The sequence below is a fragment of the Colletotrichum lupini genome, chromosome 3 (genome assembly GCF_023278565.1).
Source record: "Colletotrichum lupini chromosome 3, complete sequence".
NCBI lineage: Eukaryota > Fungi > Ascomycota > Sordariomycetes > Glomerellales > Glomerellaceae > Colletotrichum > Colletotrichum lupini.
The window spans coordinates 7,424,012-7,449,354 of record NC_064676.1 but is presented as its reverse complement, the minus strand read 5'-3'; the positions used below and the strand labels follow the sequence as shown (position 1 = coordinate 7,449,354).

Sequence of the window (25,343 nt, the reverse complement as noted above, 5' to 3'; positions counted from 1 at the left end):
AATATTCTTCCGGTTTCTGCTACATAAAGCGTCGACGGCATCAAAGTTATTACTTCATTCACTAAGTGGTGCTGCATACGCTTCCTTCGCCTTGGAAAGGCTCTCCTCCATAACCGTAGACACCCACTTCCCAACCGGCCAAGTCGTGCGCTTGTTGAAGTTGGCAACGATCCATTCCAGGAACCGCACCTCACTCCGTGCAAGGTCAACAGGCCTGTCATCCAACATAGCCAGCGCAGCCGCCGCATTTTCGACATCATCGTCTCCGGCATTCCCGACACAGGCCATGATGGCATCCAGAACAAAGCGACTGGGATTAGAGCGGCTGTTGGCATTGTTCCCCATTCCCATGCCCAGTCCCATACCCATCCCACCATGCCCAGTCATATCGCCGACGCTACTACGCTGAGCCGCGGGCATTGTGAGGCGTACGAGGCGCCAGCCTACGAGGCAGATCTTGAAGCCGAGCAGTGTGATGAAGGGGTTTTCGAGAGAAGGCGGTGCGGTTGACTTTATCGGGTTCAATAGATCGAGGGCCATTTCGAGATCGTTGAGCTACAAGGGGAACCATTGTCAGTAAACGCGCAGCAGGAAAAATGGGTATGATGTCTCCTACTATTCTAAAAACATCCCTGTCTTCGTAAATGTCTCGCTTGTCCTTGGAGCGTGGTGTTGCAAGGTGGCCGGCGGCTACCCAAAGTTAGTTACATATCATGGATCAACTGCAGAAACGGAACGTACTAGCTATCGCCAGAGGAAGGTTAGACTCAACAACACCGCTCACCAAGAGCGAGTCCGGGTGCGATAAAGTTATGGATGTGTAGTACCATAGTATCCAAAACGTGTGCCACAGCGGAGTTTGATCCGAGCCGTCTGGAAGGACGTCCATGCGCCCAAAGTCAAAGAAACTGAAGACAGGCTTCTGGTTACGCGGTACCAGCTCGGCAATCCCTTTCAGTGCCTGCGATATCTGCGCGTGCTGCTTGTCTGTCAAGATGGAAAGGGCTCGGCGCTGTGCTTTGGGCCGTTCCAGTAGACAACTAGCATGCGTGAGTTCGCGGGCCATCATCTGGAGCTGAGTGACAAGGATGACGGCGGCAAAAGGCGAAGCCCATAGAAGCCTGAGTTTCTTGGGCTGCCGTTCCCCTCCGCCATTGTCCTTGTCGTCCCCGCGTCCTGAATGCAGGAGCGTCTGCGAAGCTTCATAGAAGAAGCCTTGCGACGGGGGTGTCTCGTGTGAATAGGCATTGTCGTCGGGCTCGTCAAAGGATTTGAATCGTTGCCGGCGGCGCTCGTACCAATCTCTGTCGGAGCGGGCGAGCCAGATATCCTCGCAACAGGGCAAATCGTACTTGATCTCGAGCGAGGAGAGCATGGGTCTGAGGTTGCAGAGGATGGCGAGTTGCGAATCGAGAAGGTAGAGCATGTAGACACATCGTTTCTTGGATTCCTTCTTGATGAAGTCCTGCCATTGATCACTGAGCGCTTCGGCGCTGACCGGTTCGTTGATATCGTCTTCGTCGCCCTCCTCGCCATATCCACTGTCTTCACCACAGCTGGTAGACAGAGACTCTAGGGAACTGTCTTGGGACATCTGGAGAAGCCGTATCGCGTCAATTAGGTCCCGGTGAATGCGCTGAGCTTTGAGGAAATTCGTGTCGTTGCCGCCGTAGATGCCTAGGAACTCAAGGAGGAGAAAAGTTTGAAGAACCCATATTTCTTGGTATCGTGATCGGGTCTGCTCGACCTGTGCATTCTGTCAGCCCGGTTTAGAGGGTAACAACAGTCTGGCATACTAACATATTGCTGTAGTGCAGATAGAGTAGACTCGAACACGGCCTTCCGAGCGGCCTCGTCGAACGGAGACTCGCAGTAGAGGCTTCCGACAGCGGTGATTACGTTCAACAAAGGAACTTGTGTCGATACGATATGGAATGATCCCTCGTGTAGAATGGGAAAGTTCCGATGGAATCCATCGAAGAAAGCCTCGACGCATCGAATCTCGCTGGATACTCTGTGGGCGTAGCGTTAGTGCCAGACGAAGCTTGAGCTGTTCGCAAACTTACCCTGAAGATGGAGGCTCATAGGTCTGGGTGTGCTGCTGCATTGGCTCTGCTACTTCATTCTGAGCTGGCGGTGGGTGTGTCAACAAGACGTCCATCCAAGCGGTCGTGCTGGGCGAGTCGATATGTGGTGTATTCATGGCTGAAGGAGGAGGTGCCGTCTTGGGTGGTGAAGCTTGGGAGGAGACATGGCAGTTCTCTACATGTCGTTTCCTCAGATCGCTATCATTGTTGTCAGCAAAACTTGATCTGGAATGCTAGCAAAGTACTGGCTGCTGGGTTATGAAGCTGAGCAGGATCGCGATGGCTGGGCCGTACCTCCGCGCGAATCGTGCGCTGCACTGGTTGCATGGGAAACATGGCGCATTCCTGCCTCTGTGATCTTGACGGAGGTGAGCTTCTCATGCTGCGCTTTCGACAAAGATGGGCTGGCTCACGCGTATTTACATGGCGCTTGAGGTTCTCCTATGCGATGGAGCTGTCGTGTTAGTGACGACCAGCAGCAGAGCACGATGCCAGAGGGTTTGCATACCTGACGGGTAAACCCCTTCTTACATGTGGCGCACTTGAAAGGACGAGGAAGACTTTCATCCATCGTAGAAAAGAAGAGAATATCGTGTTTGTTTGTCGGAGAATGCGAACGTGGACATCGCCATGGATTCTTGCCAAAGTCTGGGGGAGGAGGACGGCACCGAGGGGAACTTCACGGAATGGAAGTGGACGAGGACCCCTCGGAGGTACGTACCGAGTGGACGCCGGCGGCGACGGATAAGCAGATAAGATAAAGATTTTCCGATTTGGTTAAGCTTGTCCACCCACGTGACAGATAAGGTACCTCACTCATGTGGACAATTTGATTAGCTAAGTCAAATTCGCTATCCGCCTCCGCGCAGCCAATCAGGTCACCTCAATTGGCGATTCGGGCATCGATAACCGGCCCCGCTATTTCTCGGAAGCGGAGAACTCCCCGCTTCACCAGCTCCGGGCCCCCCCTTCAAACGCGTCTCTCTATCTTCCTCTGCCCCTCGTTGCCCCTCGCTGCCCCTCGGATATCGATTGATTGCCGGGATTGGACCCCTACAGTTTGTCACGTCTGAGTCGTTTTGTCCACCTTCAGATCGGCTTGCCTCCGGGCACGTCCAGCACGTACGGCTCGCCGTCAATCTTCTTCCAGATGTCATCGCTCTTGATGCGCCAGTACCACGCGTGGATGGCGGGGTGCTTTTCCGTCCACTCCTTGGCAAACACCTGCGACAACTTGTTATTAGCATTCGCAGTGACACTCTCCGAAGTCGGATGAAGGACGTTGGTTTCCCGGGAATCTCTCCTCTGCAACCAGAGGCGGGCACTTACAAATTGGTATCCTCTAGCAATAGCAGCAATCATAAACAGATCGGCTATCGTGAGCTCATCGCCAACGAGGAACTTCTTGTCCCTCAATGCCTTCTCCACCACACTGACCATTCCCTCACTGTTCTTCTCGGCCGCGGCAAGAATCTCTGGTGATGAAGGTGCCTTGCCGATAACCGGGTTAATCCACGCCATAATGGGAGGCAGAAGCTCGCTATTTGCGAATGAGGCCCACTTCAGGATCGTGGCCTCCTCCTCGAGGGTGGAGCCGAGCAACTTGGTCTTGGGGTCCTGCTTCGCGACTGGCACACAATGTCAGCTTCCCAGCAAAAGCACCAGGGCAGTATCCTATGCTCACGGTAGATGGAAACAGGAATGCACTCGAATAATGTGAAGCCGTTGGGGCGCTCGAGGGCAGGCACCTTGCCTGGAGGGAACTTTGAGAGGTAATCTTCGCCAACGCCGCCCTTGCTAGCGTCCACCTTGATCGGCCATGCCTCGACGAACTCGATATCAAGCCTGGTAGTGAGACCATGGTTAGCATCCGCGCATCGCAAGTCAGGCTGATATTGCGCAAAGAACTCACTTGTTGTACTCTGCGATGTAGAGACACTGAGTGGCGCGAGGCGCCTTGGGGTACCAGTAAAGCTTTCCGAAAGACATGTTGCAAGATTGAGCCTTTGCAGTATTTGTGACACAAGAATAATGGCGTGAGGGCAGAGTTGGGAATGACGACAGCAACAGTGCTGAACAAGCAAATTCCAGCTCGGTATCTGGTTAATAAACCCAACAACTTGCCAACGCGGCAAGTTGACCGAGTCCATCTCCATTGTTCATGACGCAAGCTGCGACTCATACCGCATTCTCAACTCCACGATATCTGCGTCTATCATAGCCATCACGACGTGGAGCTCAAAACGAAAGACCCCTTCTCCACGTGGAGCACACCTTGGGGTAGCATGGTGCTAGGTCATCGCACCCACAAAAAACCGTCTGTGAGATCTGCAGGGACCGGGACCTCAACCAGCCAGTCACTTCGGAGGCGTCGTCCGGTGCTTCGGGCCTCGGCCGCCGCTATCGGCAAACTGGCCAAGTGTTTATCAACACAAACCGTCTGCAATAGCCACGAAGAGTCGCGCGAGGTGTTTGAGAGGATATTCATGAATTCACACAGAGTCGTAGAGTATCGCGCGACTTGCATCAATCACTCAAATCTTCACAATGGCGCAAAGACAAGTGGGATGGGTTGGGCTTGGCTCAATGGGCATCGGCATGTCCACCAACCTGCAAAAGTTCCTCTCTTCATCCGGAGCACCAAACTTGATTTACACCAACCGGACATTATCACGCGGCGATCCCCTCAAGGACTTGGGCGCCATTCCTGCAGAGACTGTTTCGGAGGTAGCTAAGAAGTCTGAGATCATCTTCTCTTGTGTAAGTGAAGTCTCTCTCCCGAGAACACCCTATCCGATTGATTGTTCTGACGAAGCCATTAAGGTGAGCAACGATGCCGTTCTCCAAGAGACAACGAATGAGATCATCAAGTCTGGAGATATCAAGAACAAGATTTATGTCGACTGCTCAACTGTCCACCCCGATACTTCCGCCGCTGTTTCGAAACAAATCACCGAGGCCGGGGGCCAGTTTGTTGCTGGTAAGTTCACTTACGGTCGTTGTTTAGACGATTTTTTTCAATCTAACGCTGGATAGCCCCCGTCTTTGGAGCCTCAGCAATGGCCGCCGCCGGCAAACTCATCTTCGTCACGGCCGGACCCGAATCCGCGACCTCAGCCATCTCTCTATACCTTAACGGCGTCATGGGACGCTCCGTCATCCCCATGGACACAGATGTCACCAAGTCAAGCTTGCTCAAGATTGCCGGAAACATCGTAGTTGTCTCCTTCATGGAGGTCCTCTCCGAAGCCCACGTCTTTGCCGAGAAAACGGGCCTCGGCTCGCCGGTGCTGGAGAACATGATCTCGGACATGTTCGGCCCCGTTCTTGAGAGCTACAGCAAGCGCATTACCAGTGGTTCCTACGCTCCGCCACCTGATGGCAAGGCTGGGTTCGATGTGGCGCTGGCGATGAAGGATTTGAGGCATGCACTCACGTGTGCCAAAGATGCGGGAACGAAGCTGGAAACTAGCGAGGCTGCATTGAGGCATATGAAAAAGGCTAGAGAGTTTGAAGCAGTGAGGCCATTAGATAGTAGTTCCATGTATGGTGCAGTGCGTCTGGAGGCTGGTCTCGACTTTTACTCTGATGCTTGCAAGGAAAGAGATGCAAAGAAGTAGATGCAACTACACGCCCAAATGATACCAAGACAACTCGAATCATGAAATAGTGGCTCATGTCCTTCGCTCCATACCTGAAATTGACTGCCAACTTCTTCCCACGCAAAAATCTGGCGATATAGGTGCCGCACAGCAAAAGAGTTGCGTCGAGGGGGAATCGAACCCCCGGCTCCCCGACGCTGCTTGATGGCAACGGAGAATTTTACCACTAAACCATCGACGCGGTTGAAGCTGGTGATGCTTCAAGTGGATTGGGATGCACGAGCTGGATGCGGGTTCATGAAGCGACTAGGATGGTGGTGGATCATTGTGGAGGGGGTTGATGGGGCCCGAGAATGGTGTCGATTAGCCTCACTTTCTCGGACACGGAAAACGGCTTATGTAGCGAAGAAAGTGGGGTTTGGACAAGAGAAACTCTTCTTATTCAGGTTGTAACCTCTAGACCATGAAGGGACGGAAGTGCATGCTCTCCATGCGGCGAACCTCCATCAGCCTCAGCCCCCAGTCTCTCCAGCCTTGACCGGGCATGGTCAAAGCCTAACCTCTTATATCCATGCTTCCTTGCATGTAGATATTGTGACATTGTGAAAATTTTCTCGTCGAAGTGCTCATGGATTCCCAGCCTTCGAAGCAGGGGACTGTCGAGGGGGTGAAGTTGTTGGTCGTCATTTGGCCTGGCAAAGTAGATGATGCCCAGCCTTTTCGCTCTTTCCTGATCTGGCGGCGGCTTGATAACTCTATGTACGGTAGCCCGGAAGAGTCCACCTGTCATAAGCTCCAAGGCCTCACCGACATTAACGATGAGGGCCCCAGGGACGTAGCGCACCCACTTCCAGTCACCGGATGGTAGCAGTATCTGCAACGAGGAAACTGGCTGAGAAAAGAGGAATGTGAAGGAGCCCAGATCAGTGTGACCTCCCAGCCATAAGTCTCGGTATTGCGTCCCACTTTCTGCAGGGCGTGGATGATACAGCAGATATCGTAGGTACTCTGAGCATGGCTGTGTGGCAGACGCGTGTGTGGAAAGAAGGTGGCCTTCTGGCACCTCTAGTACTATCGCTACGAGTGCCAAAAGTTTAGGCAGTAAGTCTTGACGAAAGTAACTTATAAGTTTCTCGACTTGAGCAAGGTGCGAATGCAAAAGTCCGGGATGCTCATCGTCACGAGAATGTGTAGTAGCCGGGAAATCGTAATGATCCAAGGTCTTATGAAACCCTTGCTTATGTTTCTGGCTTCCCGAAGGCTTAAACCCAATGTTTAGTCCCTTCTTTTCTTGTTCGGGTGTCGTTTCGAAGGGCCACTTCTCCTCTGGTGGGAGAGTAAGTAGGGCATGGGCTAGATCGACCTGGGAGGAGTAGAGTGTTTCCGGAACGCCATAGTTGGTGATAGATAGGAAGCCGTGGCGGGTGACTCCTTTCAAGAGACTCGCAGCTAGTTGCTGGCGGTGGTTGATGTCGTCAAAATTTGAGAGATCGAGGTTGACAAGGTCAACATAATCGAGGTCTTCTTTGGTCGGAGAGCACTGAGTGAAGCTTGGAATATTACAATCGAACTCTGCTGTCATATCTCGAAGTGTAGTGCTTGGATATAGATGATGTGTATAATTCAACTTAATTATCACAATGCGCCATCTCGCAGCTAAAATTTCAGAGAAGCAAGGGCGCTTTTCTGCATTCTACTGACTCGGTGATTTTGTCTCTACCCATGATGATTGTCTTTCGACAGCTAAATCCAAAGTCTTGGCTCCAGCTCCTCTTTCCAAAACATCTTCCTCCAGTTTCTCTATCAGAGTGGTGCTGATGCACTTCGGCCTTCGGACGTGGACTGGTGTGGTGTTTATGACAGCTGAGGACAATGCTCCACACTAACACCCACCCTAACGAGACCTCTCAACAAGAGCCGAATTGACTCAAGACAAATCGCCTCGTTTGTATTAGCAACACTCCCAACATCATGACACCCGACGTAGCAGGGGCCGCGGCGAGATCTCCGGCCGTCGTATGCCGTACCCCGCGAATGCTGTGGATCTCAGGAGAGGTGGAGGCGAGCGGAATAGTCAGGGCGTCTGAAGGGATTCAGACTTGTAAGATACGGGCATGGCTTGACAACTATGAGGAGCTCCACCATTTAGCTTCGTCTGATCCTTGCAACACACCGACGCTTATCCCCCCTCCTTATCTCCCAGCTTGATTACTTGACATGGTAATTAGTCTCCCTCTACTCCGTAGTCTCTCTGCAACCATCCCGCTTGTGTGGACGAAGGTGGAGCATGCCCTGTCAACTCCTTGGGGCGTACTTTCACGACTCGCTTGGGTTGTCCGGTGATGCCTATCTCTGGCGCGCGTTGCAACACCACGTAACTACGTCCGGGGGGCAATGAAGGGCGCCACGCCTCTCAATGTCAACCAACAACTCCCAAATCCGGTTGTGAATAGCCGAGACGTGCCTTTCGTGAGGAGCATGAGGAGAGAGATAGACGGGTGCATTGAGTATAATACGCGATCACGCCACTACTCCTCGTCCGCCTCTGCTTGTTCCGACCGCAGCAGCCCCCTACTCATCTGCTCCGCCTCTCATCAATTCCCCGTTGCCCTTTGACAGCATTCTGTTCGTCAGCTCCACCTCGAAGAAGCTGCACAACACTTCCAGTGACCAATTTCGGTTGGTTGTACGGTTTACGTGTTGCTGAGCCTGAGTTTCCTTGGTGCGAATTGCCTCGGAGACCGACGAACTACACCATGGCGGGCGACACCGTGGCTACGAGCGTCCGTGAGGAGCCAGTTACCAATGCCAGTTGGCTGGACAAGTGGCGCTGGTACGAGCGTAATACCTCCAAGGAAGAGAAGGTGTTGTTGCGCAAGCTTGTAGGTCCACTGGGTCTGAATGCGGAACAATCACGCAGCTTCTAACAAGTGCTAGGATTTCATGATCTTGACCTTTGGTTGCCTCACTTTCTTCACAAAGGTGGGTTGAAGTTGCGACCTTGATAGGGTTGTGTAATGTTGACTGACTTTGTCAATAGTTCCTCGACCTCCAAGCCTTCCAAAATGCCTACGTCAGTGGAATGAAAGAGGATGTTGGCATGCAAGGCAATGACTTGCAATACACCACTGGTGTTTTCCAAGCAGGATACTGCGCTGCCATGATTCCCTCCAACATCATTCTCACTCGTGTTCGGTAAGTCTAATAGGCCCAGGAAAATAGTTGGAAACTTACATGTTCGAAATTGAGCACAAAGACTGACACGGACACCTTCGCAGGCCCAACGTTCTTATCCCAGCGTTCGAGATCCTCTGGGGCATCCTGACTCTTCTCACGGCTTTCGTCAAAGATATCAAGCATGTCTACATCATCCGATTCTTCAGTGGTGTGTTTGAATGTGTGGCCTATCCTGGCGTCATCTACTGCATCGGATGTTGGTACAAGAGCACCGAGATCTCACGTCGGCTGAGTTTGTTCTACGTTGCGGGTCCTCTGGGAACTGTGAGTGCATCTCTGTTCCATACTTTCAACGGTGCAAGGCTAACATGATACAATCAGATGTTTGCCGGCTACTTCCAGACCGCCTGCCACACCAACCTCAACGGTGTCAATGGCCTCGAGGGATGGCGCTGGCTCTTCATCGTCTGCGGCTGCATCACCCTCCCCGTAGCCATCCTCGGCGCCGTCGTCTTCCCCGCTCGACCTGATTCCAAGAACCCCTCGTGGCTCCTGACATCCGACCAAATCGCCCTTGCTCGCCGCCGCGTCTCCGAGGGTGGATCCGAGGCCCCCAAGGTCAAGTTCGACCGCAAGGCCATCACCGACGTCTTCAAGGGCTGGCACTGGTACGCCTTTGTCGGCTTGTACTTTGTCTTCAACCAGGCCATGATCACCAACGGACAGCCTTTCAACCTGTATCTCAAGGCGAACAACGATCGTTACTCCATCAGCCAGATTAACAACCTTCCCACCGGACAGTCTGCAATTTCTATTGTGGCGGCGTTGGTTGGATGCTACTGGGCTGATGCGACGGGTAAGCGCTGGCTGCCTTCCATCTGGATCTGCGGTTGGATGACTGTCGGTTCGATCTGCATGGCCGTGTGGAATATCCCCGAGGGACTCAAGTTCTTTGCCTTTTATGTTGCCGGGCTCGGCGGCGCGCTCAACCCGCTGTTCATGTCTTGGGCTTCCGAGGTCACATTCCGATCTGCTGAAGAGCGTGCTGTCGTCGTCGCTTCCATGAACGCAGTCGGTCAGGCTCTTCTCGCAGGCTTGAACATTGTGACATTCCCTACACCTCTAGGTAAGAAACGCGTTCCTCATTGAGTCATTGATAGGACGACTCCTGACAGAAAAATAGCCCCCAGATTCAAGTTCGGTTGGTTCTGGGTCATGGCCAACAACATCCTCCAGGCCGGCTTGGTGATGGGCATCATGGTCTTGCACAACCGCGAGAAGCGAGCCATGCAGGTCCTCGAGGGCCAGGCAGAGGACGTGGAGCAGATCAAAATCGCCAATGCCACCAAGGGCGATGATGAATCGGCTTGATTGAGGCAATCTGTGGCCTCAGTGCCGGGAATTTGACGGGGCAGATGGGACTGCTCACCCCATTTTCCCTTCTTAACCCCCCCTGTTTTTGATTTTCTGTCTAATTAGCTACTCGGAAGCGCGGCGTCCTGGAGTCTGTCAGTTGGGGGGCTTCATGATACCCTGTGCCACACCGAGAACCAGCCGCCGGTTGGGGGCTGTGGCTACAATTTTTGGATTTGATGCTTGTGGATTTTTTTACGGAATGAAATTTGTAGGAATATGACACTCGTTTGTGCATTTCTTTTCGATCACGTTGTGTTAATATCAACTGGGAGCCCGTGATATCTTCATGCACTGAACGATCCAAATCTAGGTATATCCTTTTCCTCTCAGGATCGTGCAGCCTAGATCAAACTACCCCAAAGTCGGACTAAGAGATCACATGCCCCCGGGAGAGGTAAGACAGGGAAGGCGACGTCGCACTCGAAAGGCCTTTCTACGGAAGTTGATCCATGCATTCACGTAACATCCCGCTTCGTGTTGCACAGAGCTGCCCTAACGGCATAATCACGCTCTGGGGCTCTGGCTGGCTAGGCGAACCTGACTTCCCGAAATCTCAACTGTGAGTGATGGCTATCGGTACCCTTGAGAACCCGATGATTGGCCATAGTTTTCAATGGACCAAACTAGAGTTGCTCGGCACGGGAACTTGCATGAACGAGACTGGGAGTTAGGGACTCGAGAATCGCGGCATCACGGGGTCTCATCAAATACCAAGCATTGTGGCGTCTTCAGTTGTAGCGACGGAACGATTCCGCTGAGCAGAACTCGGCCGTGAGTTATGGAACAAAATGGTTGTGACATCTATCAGAATTACTATATGGTTCATATACCGACTATAATATCCTCCCAACGGCAAGTGCTGATGCTGCGTACCTGCTTTGTGGAGAAATGCTTTATTTACGATACAACATTACCCAGAGTACTCTGGGTAAAGTGCCTTGCTAGAGTCACGTTGATGTCAGGTAAGGTAATTAAACAATAGGAGACACTGGGCCAGTTTGCTTCATTTCCTCATAAAATATGTCTTCAGTACACCGACCTACCATATTCAGATAACCTGCCTCATCTAAACTCATCGCAGCCTTTTCACGCGACCTCTATGTCTTTACAACCAAAATTAATTTTTCAAATGTGGCTTTGCAACGAAGATGGAATTGGCAGGTGCTCCGATAATGCGTAAGAATATTTGCTGTATCGTCTAATTGTTATTTGGCTGTTTGACATGCAGAAAGCCATGCAGAAAGCAATCTGCATCAGAACAATGGTAGACTCCTGGTAATACAGCAAGGATACGCGATGGAGCCACGTGCGGGTCAGTGATCCAAGACAACACGGCGGTTCGTAAATGCGCCTAATATCACGCGAATGCGACAAGACCACCAAGACCCCAAGCGCAAACCGCATCCGCAGCAGCGTCGGCATGAACAGGTGGTGGCGTTTGGGGCCTTGTCTTGGGCAATGGGCCGGGAGCGTTTTGCGTTGACGCATGTGGCTCATGTGGAATTCGCCGTCATGGCAAAATCACATCCCATCATACCACTCGGCCGCGTCCCTGGTCCACGTCGGCGGTCGTCCGCTAGACCGCCGTTGGGCCTGGGAGTTTGTCCGTGTTAGCGAGTGCGAAGAGCGGCATTCGTCATCTCGCACTAAAGCTGTCAGACCCTCCCAAACTGCTCCCCCAAAGCCGTCAATTGTCCCGGCTGATCGGTGACAAGGTTGTTCCTCCTCTTCGCTTGGCGTACTCTAGCTTCCGTCCCGTGTGGCTTTATTCGTACCAAGTACGGAGTACTCTAGTATTGTTTCTCAGTAAGAGAACGAGTGAGTAACAGAACGAGTGAGTGTCTCTTGCAGGTACGAGTACCTATCCCCATGTAAAAGGACTCAAGATGCTCCGCTCATGATTCCCAGGCTAACCCGCTCTCGTATGTTAGTCTACGACCTAGGGCCCTTCATCGACCGCCATCGCCAAACACGCGTGCCCATCTCGCCTGTTGTCCCGATCTAATCATCTAGCGCCGCTGCGCATTCGCTTCTTTTTTCCACTCTAAATCCAGGTGATCCACGTAGCCGGGACTCGGGCCTGAAGCCTTCAATTCATCCTTCCCCACCAAACCAGATATTCAGACAAGGGTTCAAGTGATTCACTCCCTCACTCATTCACCTTTGGCCTCTGGTGTTTTCAACCTAGGCTTGTCAACGGCTGTATTGGAAGGAGTCAAAAGGCGCTAACGAACGACCTTTTTCCAGGCTTCTCTTTTCTTTGACGAGATATTAAACCAAGGGACCGGCCTCTTCTTTCCCTCCTTCAACCCTTCAACCTTGTTCGAATCACACAGTTCCACGACAGCTTCAACCTCATCGTCACTCTCGACCGTTACGTCTCATCTTCAAACTCACACTCTATTCTCACTCATATTCACACTTATCCACCAATTCTTTCTCTCGTCGCACTTGTATTCACGAACCGCCTTTGAATACACATCTCGTCGCTCGAATTATCCATGCCCGCAATGGACACCGCTACCGAGTACCAGACCGCTGAGCGGTTCCACGGCATATTCAAGCCGACCGAGTCTCCCCAGTGGACCAAGCCGTACAACCATCTTCCTGTGAGTTCTTCTTCATTATCACACCCGAGTGTTACGTCACACTAAAGCAAATACTAATGACTTTGTATTTTCAGCTGCTCATCAAGGATGGCTTCAACCTCTCTACCCTCTTAGCAATCGGCGCCTTGATGCAGTGCTTCCTCTTCTCCACCATTCCCGCCAAGTACGCCGTCATTCCGCCTTTGGCCATGGGTCTCAGCTCTATTGTCTCGACCATCCTCGATACTCGCTCCGAGAAGTCCAACCCCTTCATGAAGGGTGTCGTCCGCGGTCGCACCAGCGCTCAGTTCCCCGATCCCTCCACTGGCGCCATCCCCGCTGTCGCCGCCTCCCAGTCCCTCGTCGTCTTCCACCTCGGTGTCCGCTTCAACCATCCCATGGGCCTCCTCTGCCCTGGCGGTCGCGAGATCGGCCAATACTTCCGGGAGATGAACAAGGACCTCGCCCAACGCGCTTCCGAGTACGGCCTCTACCACGTCTCCAACTGGCTCGGCGCCGACGGCCCGCGCAATAACTCCCTGCTCAACATCTACTACTTCCGCGACGTCGAGGGCCTCAACAAGTTCGCTCACGACCCCATCCACCGCAAGGGCTGGGACTGGTACAACGGCATCAAGCAGCAGTACAACCACATTGGCATCTACCACGAGAGCTTCGTCACCAACGCCGGCCAGTACGAGACCATCTACGGCAACATGAAGCCTCTTCTTCTTGGTGCCGCCAGCGTCGAGTGTCAGAGCGAGGAGACCAAGGATAAGGTCTGGGTCAACACGCTCGTCGACGCCAACGTCGGTCCCCTTCGCGGTATGATGCGCCGCATGGGCAAGAGGGATGCTCCCCTCGCACACTATGCCTAGTCTTCTAGGTCTTGTGTCTTCTTCTTTGTCTTTCTCCCCCAAGGCGGGCACTGGAACTGATGTTCCGACGCCTGCTTATCTGACTCAAGGGTAGCATTGGGCGGTGTTTGGCGTTAGGCTACGGCCTAGATTACATGTGTTCATCATTGAGTTTTCAAAGGCTGGCAAGCCTCATCATCGGAGTGGTATTTTTGAAGACCACTGTGTCTTCTTGTGACCAGTTCACGGTCACATTTCCTTCCTGTACATACTTTCAATAAGCCACGCGGCACAGTCCCCGAATTAGAACAAGTTCAAAGCACAAGTTCCATCGCCAGACGCGCTCTCGTGCCTCGCAAACAATGCTCCTGCTTGCCCTGTCAAACAAGCGTTGATGATGGTTCCTTCCGCGACTAGCTTGAAGTAGCCTGCGCGATAGAACGATAGACTTTCGTTCCGACCGGCATCGTGCAATACCAAGCCTTCAATACACGGACTCGGGTCCGTTCCAGTAGCCTTGTAGGCGGGATGGGTTCCTATCGGAAGCAGGATGCTGCCTGCTGGCAGCTGATAGTTGGGTTTGTCATTCCCATCCCAGGTCCACTCGTCTGGACAAACAATGAAGGTGCGAATTCTAGGATCGAGGGATCTCATTCCGATGCCCTTGACGTGGCCGTCGCTCAACACTGCTTCTCCTTCCCAGGATATGGCACTCTTCAGAAGGCAACCTTCGAGCTGTAGACGAGCACTCTTGAGCTGTCCCGTCGTCACCCCGTCATACCCCTTCACGTAGTGCTTAATACTCTTGACAAGAGCTTCTCCTTCAAACACTTTCCGCCCAGCATATCTCCCAGTCAACGTCGCCTTCTTGACCGCCCCGCCGTCAATCGAAGCCCAGCTCCACGTAGGAGCGCGCCACGTCGTCTGACGCGAGTATGTCGCCCTCTCACCCGGCGCCGAACACACCCACAGCAAATCCTCAACCAGCCGGCTCTCCCACAGTCCTGCGACATAGCAATCGTCTACCGCCTCCTCCATAGCTTTCGCCAGCGCTTGTACTGCAATAAGCTTGTCCTCGCCTTTGGTCAAGTGCTGCGCCGTGTACGTCGTCACGACTTCTTCCCAAGGAAGGTACGCCTCTTCGAGGATGAACGGATCCTTCTTCTCCTTTGCCATGCGTTTCAGACGCCAAAGGACTTGAGAAAATGCGCGTGGATCACGGTTGGTGTAGGCCTTGCCAAAGGATCCTATACGATCATTCGAGTACGCAAACTGTCCTATTCGGTAGTCCATGCCGCATTGCCAAAATAGCTGGTGACGTGAAAAGTGAACAACTCGCGGGGAGAAGAGGCGCTCCTGTAGAACCCAGCCACGCGTGTTTAGAGGAGCCTCCTCGACGCCACGCTGCCAGATTTTGCTATTCAGAAGGAAGTAATCTCCAAATTCCACAACATTTGATCTTTGCCCGTTGCCCGTTTCCTCGGGGGAAGTGCCATCAATGGGCTGAGTGAAGGATATTCGAAGATGCCTGGAGTGAATTGGATGGGGTTTGAAATAAAGCCCATCATTTCCACCAGAAGCAGCCGTCGCGGCAATGTTGATGACGCCGTTGCGATAAACTTCAGCCATTGTGATGGACTCCTTTCGCCAGTCGTCAACTGAATCTTGGATGATGCCTACGTATGGCCGTCAGTCGCCTAGGTCCCGATCATCAATCAGACTTACAGAACGCCACTTACAAAGGGAATCGATCCAGAGATAACGCAGTCCAAGTTTCCTCAGGATGGAAATGGTATCTCGAAAGGTCTTGGGCAGCGTTTCAACTCGGATACCAGCCCGAAAAGATTTCATATTGGCTCGTCGCAACGTCAAGATCTGGGACTTGCCCCAGCAATGACTGAGAGTGGCATACTTCTCATGGGTAGGAACAGACGTCGACAGCCGCACTTCATCACTTCCTGGGCTCCCAAGGTCAAGCAGCCTCGTCGGAACAAACCCACTCGTATCCTTCCCGCAATAGTCTGCATGGTTTGAAATGCAATCTCCAAGCCAATTTCTCGCAGTGGTGAGAACTCTATCCTCCTGGGCTATGTCACCTTCCACCAGGCGCAAAGACTCCGCGTGCTCATCGCCTGATCGCTGTTACTGACTCACTCGAAGCTTCAACGTCTCTACTCAAATGGTGTCTAACCTTGGTTCCTCAACAGGTAAAAGCTAGCTCCGGTTCGACAGACCCTATCAAGGATATGAACAGTCAGTGGCTTTTATATCGACTTGCGTATCTCGAGAGCAGGCTTCCTACATGGACGGCGAGAACTCAAGGGTGCCACTTGGCATGCTTGTAGGCGCGTGAGCCTGCACATACAATCGCGCCGTATCGGGTTGGCTGTCAGGTATCAGACGCTCTGCCACCAGTTCCTCATGTATGGAGGTACACAGGTCGCAGCCAGCAGCGACGGCATCTTCGAATGAGGCCCACGTCGCGTGGTGGACGAGGACGCGGCTTGATGATGGCCCGCGAGCCTGTTCGGGATGTCGCTCGGCTTCTTTACTCCGTCCATCTGCCAGGTCGTTGCAGCTTTTGCACAGCATCTCGGATGACTGGCATGTCGCGAATGCGACTTGGTATGGCACAGCATTGGAGGGGGGGAGGGGCAGAGCCTTGAGAAGGATTGGCGGGGCATGTTGGACAGGCACGACAGGGTATATTCAACTAGGGCGCATTTGGCTAGACCCGGCGTGATCTCTGCCCGACGTGGTATTCATGGAGACAGACGCGTTGTTGCTGATGTGATGTCACGGGAATGATCACCAGAAGCTCAACAACAAGGGTGACTGCTTAAAACCCCTAGTATTTTGAGTCAAGTGTATATGGGTCAACGAGTAAATCCCGCAGATTACGGTCAATAATTATTGCTATGCGATAGGAGTCAGATCAGTATACGTAGTAAAATACCAACTAGAAGACACTCATAGAATTTCCCAGCTTCATATTATCAAGAACAATGATCAAATGTTGTGCTGCGCGCAATGCCACCCAAACAGAGCGTTCCAACAAAGACACCGAGAAGAATAGACAAGAAATATCCCAGATTCATCGACATCACCGCCAGCATTCTGCAAACATTATTAAGACTGTCCCATTTGATGCAGGGATTGGCTAGCACTTACAAGAGATACCCTAGAAGGGCAATGATAACCTCATAGGCACCATACGCAACTCTGAGATAAATCGATCTTGTTGTAGGAGGAGATGAACTTTCTTTCCGCGCGGCCTCCTCCACGACTCTCAAGTGGCTCTTCTCATACTCCCCTACCCACACTATCGCTTCTAGCATGGGTTTAAAGGCAATCAGAGTACGTAGTATGATGGTAAAGACAATGAGAGCGAGGCAAGTACCGGCGTACTGTCCTGGCGTCCGCGGTGTCCATGATTCGGAAAACAGCGCAGTGGCCATCTTGGTGTGGAAGACGACTGGCATGGGCTCGGTGCCATGAGAATGGGGCATAGTGTTGGGCATGTCCATCGTGAGATCTCGGTGGAAGAAATCGACTTCGTTTTTTCTGGGTGGGTGAGTTGTGTCTACAGTCTACTTTCAAGTCAAAGCGAAGACGGCGTTCTTTCGAGGATTATAGATGTTGAAATGAGCAAATTACAACCTCGTGTGAGTCTTTAGCTATCCGAGATGGAAGCAAGGATGCAAGTCAAGAGTAGCATTTTGTCATCTCCGATGCGATCATGAAAGGGAACGAACTTCTGCCAGCCACAGCCTCTATGGTCGCAACGGGATGGGTCAGATGCCTAAATCAGCGCACGGTAATTCGATATTAAAGCATCAACTCGCGCAAGTGGTCAATAAGAGAGAGAGAGAGAGAGAGAGAGAGAGAGAGACAGGCTGCCGCAATGCTCGCTAAGGTGGGGGGGATGAGGCCGTTTGAGAAGGTTTCCAGAAGGAATTTCTTGGCTCCCTCGTTTAGTCCTGGCGTATTAGTGCACCATTGAGTACCTTGAGATCACTTTGGCTGCCAGTGAGCAACTTTTGTACGATTAAGTATTCATCTCATTTATTTAAATATGCTATCCTCAACACAACAGCCTCCTGCTTATGGGAGTTTACAACAATCCCTTCCAACACAAGAGGATGAACTTCTCGCCATCAAGCAAGCTTAGTCAAGGGCAAAGCAACGCTCGGAACTCGCTGCATCGTTACCCCACCAATTCGGCATGGTGACGATCTTTCCAGCACCGAAAAAGAGGAAAGTAAGCAGCATGTTGAAGTTGAATCCTGCGTCGAAAGCAGCAGCCAGGATATAGTTCCATCTGGCCCACATGTCGTACCGGTAGCGGTACGCCCAGAACATGACCACGAAGCCACCAATCAAGCTGCTCACGTATCCGGTGCTGATGTTACCGTAGAAGCTAGCCATGGCCGAGAAGAAGATGGTCGAGTTCCACAATTGGAACTTGGCGCGGGGGAAGGCGCGGTGAAGAGCGTAGATGAGAAGGGGAGTGAAGGCGCCGACGAGGAAGCCGTACGGGAGGACCTTGTAGATGTGCTGCTGGAAGAGCCTTCGGGGGCCGATGAGGACGTATTGCACACCCATGGTGAGGTTGGAGGTGAGAGACTGGGCAGTCCACTGATGCGCGGGGTCCTCCTTTGCTCCCGTAAGGTAATCGAACTTGGTGTCCAAGACCCAGCGAACAACAGCATAGTTGATGGGAACACCCAGGAACGAGCCAAAGACCTGGGAGAAGAATACAGCCTTGGGGCTCAGATGCATGTAGTGCCCAACCTTCATGTCCTGGAGGTTGAGCTGCGCGCGGTACCATGCATTTCCGGCAATGGCACCGTACGCCGAAGCACCAGTCGGGTTCTTAAATCCACTGACTGAGTTCACCATCAATCCGTAAAGCAGCTCATTGACTGTACCAATAGCCAGCTGGAAATTGCTAAGCGCGTACAGCCAGCCAAGCGGAACGACGAGAATCGCGCCAGTTCCGATGGCAACGAAGTAGGTCCACACGGGAATGAACATGTTTCCGGTGGCCGTGATGGTGATGAGAGCGATAGCCGAGGCGGCAAATAGTGCGGCAAACCAAGATAAGGGTACTTCCTGATAACTTCGCTGCAGGATGCTGAGCTGGTCGTTGTACTGCGTGCTGATTTGCGATCCGTTTCTCATGCGGTCCATCATCTTCGAGAGACTGCTCTTGATGGTCTTGTAGCCGAAGAGAGCAGCCCAAGCAATAGCAGAAGTATAAGCAGCATAGTCACTAGAAGAAAAGGGGTCAGAATACGAGGGAACTTCCAAAGGCCGAGGGGGGGTTTCCTTACAAGAACATGGTCCACAGAACCTGGGTGCTGACGAACGGGGGACCGTACTCCGCGTAAGCCGTCTCGTTGAACGACACATCCGCAGTAAGCAGCTTCGTGATCGGGTACGACGTGCCGTTCTCGAGGAACAATCTGTTTGACATCAAGTGCCCGTGCCACTCGCCGAGGTGGCCGTACTTGGCCGCCGGAATCAAGATCCAGCAGCTGCAGGCGAAACCACAGAACATGACAACCTGCGTCCACCACGGAGTCAGGAAGAGAGATCCGTTGGTCGAGATGTTGGACCAGTCCAGCGAAAGGTTCAAGAAGCCCATTCCTCCGAACCCGGAACCGACAAAGTTGGCCACCGCGTTGTTGGGTGCCACCCAGCAGAGGAAGGCCAGCGATCCGAGCATAGGGAAGATGTACTCGGGCAGGAACTGCCACATGGTCATACCGAGGAGAGCCCAGAAGAAGACTCTCGTCTGCTTGCGGGACGAAGCCGTCGGGGCCTCGCGCTGCTTCTTTTGCGTCTCGAACAGGGCGGTCTGGCAAAGCGCCGTAAACCACGGGAACTGAGGATCGTAGATCAAGAACTGTCTAGCCAGTGCGGCAAACGAGTAGCCAGTCCACACAATGCCCCACATGAAGAAAATTGCCGCCGCAGGATGAATCTTGGAGTTGAAGTAAAGCTCGGCCATCGCAACGGGGGTGTATCCCAAGTTGTAGGTAGCGCCCGATGCCGCGGAAATGGTAATCAGGACATGCTCTTTAACGTTGAACGGCCCCGGGTTGAGGTTGAAGCTGAATTTGGTGAATGGGACCTTGACCTCCCACGCCGGCAAGATCTTGGCAAGCCAGGCGCCGCAGTAACTCGAGGCAATCTGGACGAAAAAGATGGAGTAGGGCGCATACGTCGTGCGGAAATGGCTCATCATCGACAGGAACGCGCCGGGAATAACGAAAATGATGGTCAGGAGGAAGTATCGGAACGTAAGACAGGGCAAATCCGGGTCGTCGTGCAGCGAAACGATGCGGCGCACGTAGGCCGGGATGTCCTTCAGTCTCGGGTCGTCTTCGTCAAAGGCCTCTTCTTCGCCGTTGGCCTTGGTCGTGAATACAAAGGGCGGCTTCTCCATGTCGCTCTCAGTGTAGGGAGCAGCAGGCTCGCCGGACCGCTTCTCGGGCGTGCCGTTGCTGGGAGAGTCGACGGAAATGGCGTCGCCATCGTGAAGACCGCCAGTCTTTGGCTCACCGGCGGCCTGTTGTTGTTGGTTTTGGGATGGAGACATGGTGGAGGTCGTTCAGGGCGGCTGATCGCCAAGATGCTTGGAAGAGAACGCCACACGGGAGCCAAGTTGGCCAAACCTCTGGGGATCAGGGACCTTCTTCTTCCGAACGCATCCCTCCGACAACTGGGCGTTGCAACTTATATCAAGAAGTCGTCCATGGTTCAACTGCTTCGCCCACTCGCCGTTACTGACTCTAGACAACTCCCGAATGTGGGAGGTCAGTCGACCGTTACAGTTAGTTGGCGGAGCCATTGCGATGGTGTCATCGGCGTTTTTCATCTTTATATTACCTGCGTCGCGCGATGGCACGAGCTTAAGCGGATATGCGGCTTCTGAAGGTGGCTTTCGATTCTAGGAATGTAACCCTACGGGGCCTTTCGAAATGCCCCGCAGGATCGCCGGCGCACTGCATCGTATTGCGGCAAAAGTGCCATCCCACTGCGACTCGGTTCAATCATCTCATAGGGGCGACTCGGGCGAGAGCGTGTTCACATATTGTGCCATAGTAAGCAGCAGAAGTTCCCGAGTTCTTCGTGGCAAACAAACACAATTATGTTGCAGAAAAGTCTCTTCACCAATCCCGTACATAACAGCAATTGCGCCATCGCCAAAAGTCCCTACCTCGATCTTCACAACCACTAGGCTGATTAGCCGAGATGGATCCTGTGGAACACGGCCTTTGAACGGTGGGTAGGGTCGACAAGGAGTACGTAAAGCTTAAAAAATTCCTTCAATTGGGCAAAACGTTGCTCGGATCCGACATGTTACGTTGTGCTATTTGCCATTCTTCGATTTCAAATGCAAAATGTCAGAGACGGATGAACAAACACCGACTTCCAATCTCCTCACCATGACTCGTTCTATCGCAAAACATTCTGTATCGGTAATCAAGAACAGCCAGCTATCAGCTCAATTCCACGGCTGAAGCTTTCCTCCGCTCTGCAAAGTGTACGTCCGGCCTTGGAGCCAGGAGCTCTCTGCGGCTTTCTGATCATACGCAACCGTGTACCCCTGGTCCTTGAGGCGTCCAAGATCCCCACCAACGACTGACAGACCTCGGACGAACGAGTTCTTTGCTACGATCCAGGTGCTTGTATCGTCAATCTGCACTGTCAAGCCCCCACGATTATTGATGAGAGATGCATTGGCGGAGCCCTGCCACGTGCTGTTGGCCAGAAGATTGACAGTGACGGTACAACCACCCCGGGTGACGATATCTCCGGAAATGCCTTCCGAGCCCATCAGCGTCAGGGAAGAGTTGGAAGAGATTGGACTCCCGCTCCAAAGCTGCGGCTCGACCCTCTCAAGGTCCCGGGATGCTGTGTTCGTATCCGCCAGAAGCAGAATTCCTGAAGGATTGTATATCCTTGCATTCATTAGAATGATCTCGGCGGAAAATGTTGCCAGGTAAAAGGCCGGGCCCTCGCGGACCGTCAGATTGAGGGACATCGCCTCCAACGTGCCGGCATCATGTTGAGCCGTGATGGACCAATCGAAGAACAGGAAACCACTGATGGTTCCCGAAGTGATGGTTGAACCGTTTAGATGTACATACTGAGGCCCCTCCATGATTATGGCAGGGGACGCGTCGGCCCAACCGGTCAGATTGGATGACATGGTTCGCCCTAGTGAGTAAATCAATGGCGACCCCGGGTTGGTAGTGTGGGCGACGCCCCCACGGCTGTTGATGTTGAGGCCCGCGAGGGTAGGTGATCGGTAGCCACCCGAGCAATGGCGGAGATTGGTGACATCCAAATTGGCACCCCGGATGGCAAAAAGACCAATGGCTCCCGGGCCGCTACTGTACAGTTGGGGTGCCTCCAGGGTGACCGTCGTCCCAGCTCCAGTTGCATACAGGTTGATTGCGCCATTGTGGGTTTCGATGCGACCAGAGAACCGTAGTGTTGATCTTTCGCCCTTCTCAAAGTCAGTCATCTAGTAAGATCACGCAAGGCCCGAGGATACTATAGATCTTACGACAAGAATGGCACTATTATACCCTGTTCCGAGGGACCGCGGCAAGTCTTCAGGTGCTCCAGTCTTTTGGACATCAGCCTGCAGTAAGTCTACAATGACTCCCGTCATGTAGAGCACGCTGGTCTGCTCCAGACTAGTCACATAAGACTTGCCAGTCTCTGAAGTCTGGGGCTGGTCGAAGATTCTCTGAGCAACAACTATACTCGCATGTGTTAGTCAAAGACATTACGGGCTCCTACGCCGCTCGCGGAACATATTCTGCGGAAAGAATGCATTAGGTATCACTGACTAGGCTTTTCTTCCGTCGTTGCTGGAACATAGTTTGGTCGGATCATGTTGTCGTCGAACCATTTCGAGGCAAGGACCCCAGGATCTAGACACGGATCTTGGTCCTCGGGGATCGGATTCTGTGCTCTGCATGTTAGAGTTAACACGCCAATAGTGAAGGTTAGGGAAGCTCGGAAGCCCATGATGGATTCTCCCACTGTGGTGAATTGTGGTCAAGTCAGAAAAGTCAACATTCATCTCGGGGTGATTCTGGTATGAAATGGACCGAGATATCGCTCAGAGAAGATCTAAATGATCCTGACATCGCCTAGAACTCCTGTCAAATTTCAATCTAAGACAATGTTGGTCAAATCCAACGAGAGACAGGCATGAATTCTGGAACTATCAACCGAGCAGATAAGACCACTGGAGGTGGAGCCAACCTGTGATACTCTTCAAGCTGAGGTGACTGTACTGTCAACAATGAGACACTTGGTAATTACACTACCTCTAAACTTGGTTCATAAGTAACAATGTCTGGTAGATTTTCCCCATCAGTCAATGATAGTTCTTCTCGCTCGTTGTAGCGGATCTGTTGACCAAAATCAGGACATAACAGTGTACACAAGCGTACCGTCCATGCCGACGTAGGTACTTTAGACGATGACATGTCAATGATTTTGAGGAGGATGTACATACCAAGCGGCTTCATCTCCCAGCCCGCGACACAAGCCTGTTTCTAACCCTCTCACCATGCTGAATGATTCCAGAACAGAACGAACCATTATGAGACATGGGAATCGAGTGTGATGAAATTAACGAAACACTTCAACAGCCAACTCCAGCCGAACAATTTGAGACATCCAGCAAGCTACCCTTCGTCTGAGTTACCTGTCATCCATTCTTGTCTCGCAAATGTGATGGGTCTGGATGTCATTCCAAGACCTCCGCATCAACCCCTTCACTCCCATCACGCGGACCCATGTACATAATGTCGTGAAAGATCTGCATCCAGTTGCCTTCCTCTCTACGCCACCAGTACTGCACCTTGACCAAAAGGTCTTCTTTCCTGTCTATTTCATTACCTAGCGATTCATCCCAAAGATCAACCCTCAATCCCACCCACCCCTCTCTTCTGGCCTTCTGTTCGACTTCCGACGCTGAAGAAAAGCCGGCAGGAGCAGTCTGCTCGTCGGCGCCGAACTCAAACTCCTCTTTTTCGAGTGGTCGTATCGTATAATATCCCTTCTTCGCTGGCTTTCCACTTGACCCCGATGCCCCGTTTTCGTCTTTGGGTGCATACTCGTGCAGGTAGCGCACGATTGTCTCACGATTGTGCGCAGCAAACGAGGGGTTTGGGCGACATATTTGGTAGCAAGATGGAGAAAAAAAGATCCCCTTCGCATCGATATCCGCGGTATGTCTATACGAAGCGTAGATCGCCTTCAAATGATTGACAAGGTCCGCGGTACTCATTCGTGAAGCCATAAGAGCCTGTTGATAAAGTGTCGTCGATGTTAGAATAGACTTTCTTCAGGCAACTAATGTTGATGATGATGGCAGCTTTGGACAGACCAGGCTCTTTAAGTTTATCCCCGTCAATCCACATCGCATCCCCGCCGCCAGTCTTTGACCAGCTGAAGTCAGCATTTAGCGCCATGCAGAATGAGTCAACCACACGGATTTGGAATGTGTTCTGTCAGATTTTGCTGCCAATTGCTGAGGGGTTGAGATCAATAGCGTCATAATGACCGTGTCTAGATACAGTTCAATTCGTCCCATTCATTTGCTTCAACCATTCCTGCCAGCAAAATAACATTCTTAGCCGACGAGTGCGATTTCTTGAGCCTTTTCAAGCCTGAAGGGCCCATGATCTTGACTCAATGTTTGCGTTGATCGCTAATTCGAAGACCCGATTTCGGTCCAGCTGACTCTTCCACGAGACAGGGGAACCTTTGATCGGGGTTGTCTAGAACACCTCTCGTACCTGCAGCTGAATCAAAGACAGCAAGCGTCGAGTCACCCGCTCCAAACATCTTGGTGCCCTCATCTCAGCCGATACCATGGAACAGACTGTTCATCAGCCAATCGTTGCCGAGGATCCTACACGTTTTGATCAGCGCAGTTTGCCGTGACGAGGAAGTTGTCACACGGCGTTGGTTCTACTTAAATCGATGAGACACACTAAACAATACTCTTTGTAAGGTCGGGCGGCCTCAAAGGAGTCAAAACTTAGAGAAGTTCAGTCGATATCACCGGGATACAAGGGCATCTCTAGACTGGACCTTGTTGTTCATAGAATTTACTGATTTCTTTCTCACGGAGTATTGCTACAATCGCAAGAGAATAAGGCAGCTAGCCAAAATAATAAGCTGAAAGCTGACCAGTCAGCCTGTATTGTACGAAGAACAATAGCACCCGATAAGCAACCCTGACTTTAATTGACAGGCAAGCACAATGGCACCAATGAATAGTACAGGTGACTGGTATCCAAGGTCCGCAGCCGGCGCCGAGTTGAGGGCCGAGCGCCGGGCGGACTGCTCCGCACCCCTTGCTCGTTCAGATCTCGGATCTGGCCCACAGACGGAGATGGAAATTTGTGCACGCATCCCTGCTCGGTCTCCTCGGAGGCCGACACTACACTCCCACCGACGGGATGTCACTGAGTCCAGGCAATGGCGACCGAGGAGTCCGAGAGGAGATTCCACGACTCTTGCCCCAACAACTCGACACAGCTTGAGGCAGCTGCATTCAAGCCCAAATAG

The 25,343-nt window shown here is 52.4% G+C and overlaps 10 protein-coding genes and 1 non-coding gene across 11 annotated transcripts; 5 read left to right on the top strand and 6 right to left on the bottom strand.

Annotated features, from left to right (window-relative positions):
• Positions 1–54: 54 nt before the first annotated feature.
• Positions 55–4,076, bottom strand: CLUP02_06966 (elongation factor 1-gamma; the record flags this gene model as incomplete). The annotated part of the gene is made up of 9 exons (XM_049285963.1): positions 55–555; positions 629–690; positions 742–1,747; positions 1,801–2,014; positions 2,067–2,285; positions 3,214–3,311; positions 3,417–3,715; positions 3,772–3,932; positions 4,000–4,076. The coding sequence occupies 9 exons, from the start codon at positions 4,074–4,076 to the stop codon at positions 55–57; spliced, it is 2,637 nt and encodes an 878-aa protein (XP_049143106.1).
• A 558-nt stretch (positions 4,077–4,634) lies between these two features.
• Positions 4,635–5,707, top strand: CLUP02_06965 (6-phosphogluconate dehydrogenase; the record flags this gene model as incomplete). Its single annotated transcript, XM_049285962.1, has 3 exons — positions 4,635–4,847; positions 4,911–5,067; positions 5,124–5,707. 3 exons carry the CDS (start codon positions 4,635–4,637, stop codon positions 5,705–5,707), a joined length of 954 nt encoding a protein of 317 aa, XP_049143105.1.
• Positions 5,708–5,849: 142 nt separating this feature from the next.
• On the bottom strand, positions 5,850–5,930 carry CLUP02_tRNA088. Its single transcript has one exon. It is a non-coding gene; the product is annotated as a tRNA-Gly (tRNA).
• Positions 5,931–6,131: 201 nt separating this feature from the next.
• Positions 6,132–7,271, bottom strand: CLUP02_06964 (uncharacterized protein; the record flags this gene model as incomplete). The annotated part of the gene is made up of 1 exon (XM_049285961.1): positions 6,132–7,271. The coding sequence occupies one exon, from the start codon at positions 7,269–7,271 to the stop codon at positions 6,132–6,134; it is 1,140 nt and encodes a 379-aa protein (XP_049143104.1).
• An 812-nt stretch (positions 7,272–8,083) lies between these two features.
• Positions 8,084–10,237, top strand: CLUP02_06963 (uncharacterized protein; the record flags this gene model as incomplete). The annotated part of the gene is made up of 8 exons (XM_049285960.1): positions 8,084–8,158; positions 8,254–8,314; positions 8,357–8,571; positions 8,627–8,671; positions 8,730–8,884; positions 8,968–9,190; positions 9,248–9,992; positions 10,050–10,237. 8 exons carry the CDS (start codon positions 8,084–8,086, stop codon positions 10,235–10,237), a joined length of 1,707 nt encoding a protein of 568 aa, XP_049143103.1.
• A 424-nt stretch (positions 10,238–10,661) lies between these two features.
• CLUP02_06962 (uncharacterized protein) lies at positions 10,662–12,756 on the top strand (the record flags this gene model as incomplete). The annotated part of the gene is made up of 11 exons (XM_049285959.1): positions 10,662–10,676; positions 10,768–10,841; positions 10,910–11,053; positions 11,140–11,215; positions 11,280–11,458; positions 11,515–11,594; positions 11,667–11,885; positions 11,942–12,053; positions 12,134–12,275; positions 12,350–12,484; positions 12,619–12,756. The coding sequence occupies 11 exons, from the start codon at positions 10,662–10,664 to the stop codon at positions 12,754–12,756; spliced, it is 1,314 nt and encodes a 437-aa protein (XP_049143102.1).
• Positions 12,757–12,792: 36 nt separating this feature from the next.
• CLUP02_06961 (uncharacterized protein) lies at positions 12,793–13,748 on the top strand (the record flags this gene model as incomplete). The annotated part of the gene is made up of 2 exons (XM_049285958.1): positions 12,793–12,891; positions 12,966–13,748. 2 exons carry the CDS (start codon positions 12,793–12,795, stop codon positions 13,746–13,748), a joined length of 882 nt encoding a protein of 293 aa, XP_049143101.1.
• A 282-nt stretch (positions 13,749–14,030) lies between these two features.
• Positions 14,031–17,254, bottom strand: CLUP02_06960 (heterokaryon incompatibility protein; the record flags this gene model as incomplete). Its single annotated transcript, XM_049285957.1, has 5 exons — positions 14,031–15,403; positions 15,467–15,859; positions 15,919–15,962; positions 16,093–16,305; positions 16,899–17,254. 5 exons carry the CDS (start codon positions 17,252–17,254, stop codon positions 14,031–14,033), a joined length of 2,379 nt encoding a protein of 792 aa, XP_049143100.1.
• Positions 17,255–17,894: 640 nt separating this feature from the next.
• On the bottom strand, positions 17,895–20,334 carry CLUP02_06959 (uncharacterized protein; the record flags this gene model as incomplete). The annotated part of the gene is made up of 2 exons (XM_049285956.1): positions 17,895–19,002; positions 19,064–20,334. The coding sequence occupies 2 exons, from the start codon at positions 20,332–20,334 to the stop codon at positions 17,895–17,897; spliced, it is 2,379 nt and encodes a 792-aa protein (XP_049143099.1).
• Positions 20,335–21,243: 909 nt separating this feature from the next.
• On the bottom strand, positions 21,244–24,054 carry CLUP02_06958 (uncharacterized protein; the record flags this gene model as incomplete). The annotated part of the gene is made up of 5 exons (XM_049285955.1): positions 21,244–22,251; positions 22,312–22,508; positions 22,601–22,795; positions 23,213–23,232; positions 23,705–24,054. 5 exons carry the CDS (start codon positions 24,052–24,054, stop codon positions 21,244–21,246), a joined length of 1,770 nt encoding a protein of 589 aa, XP_049143098.1.
• Positions 24,055–25,035: 981 nt separating this feature from the next.
• On the top strand, positions 25,036–25,343 carry CLUP02_06957 (uncharacterized protein; the record flags this gene model as incomplete). The annotated part of the gene is made up of 2 exons (XM_049285954.1): positions 25,036–25,177; positions 25,246–25,343. The coding sequence occupies 2 exons, from the start codon at positions 25,036–25,038 to the stop codon at positions 25,341–25,343; spliced, it is 240 nt and encodes a 79-aa protein (XP_049143097.1).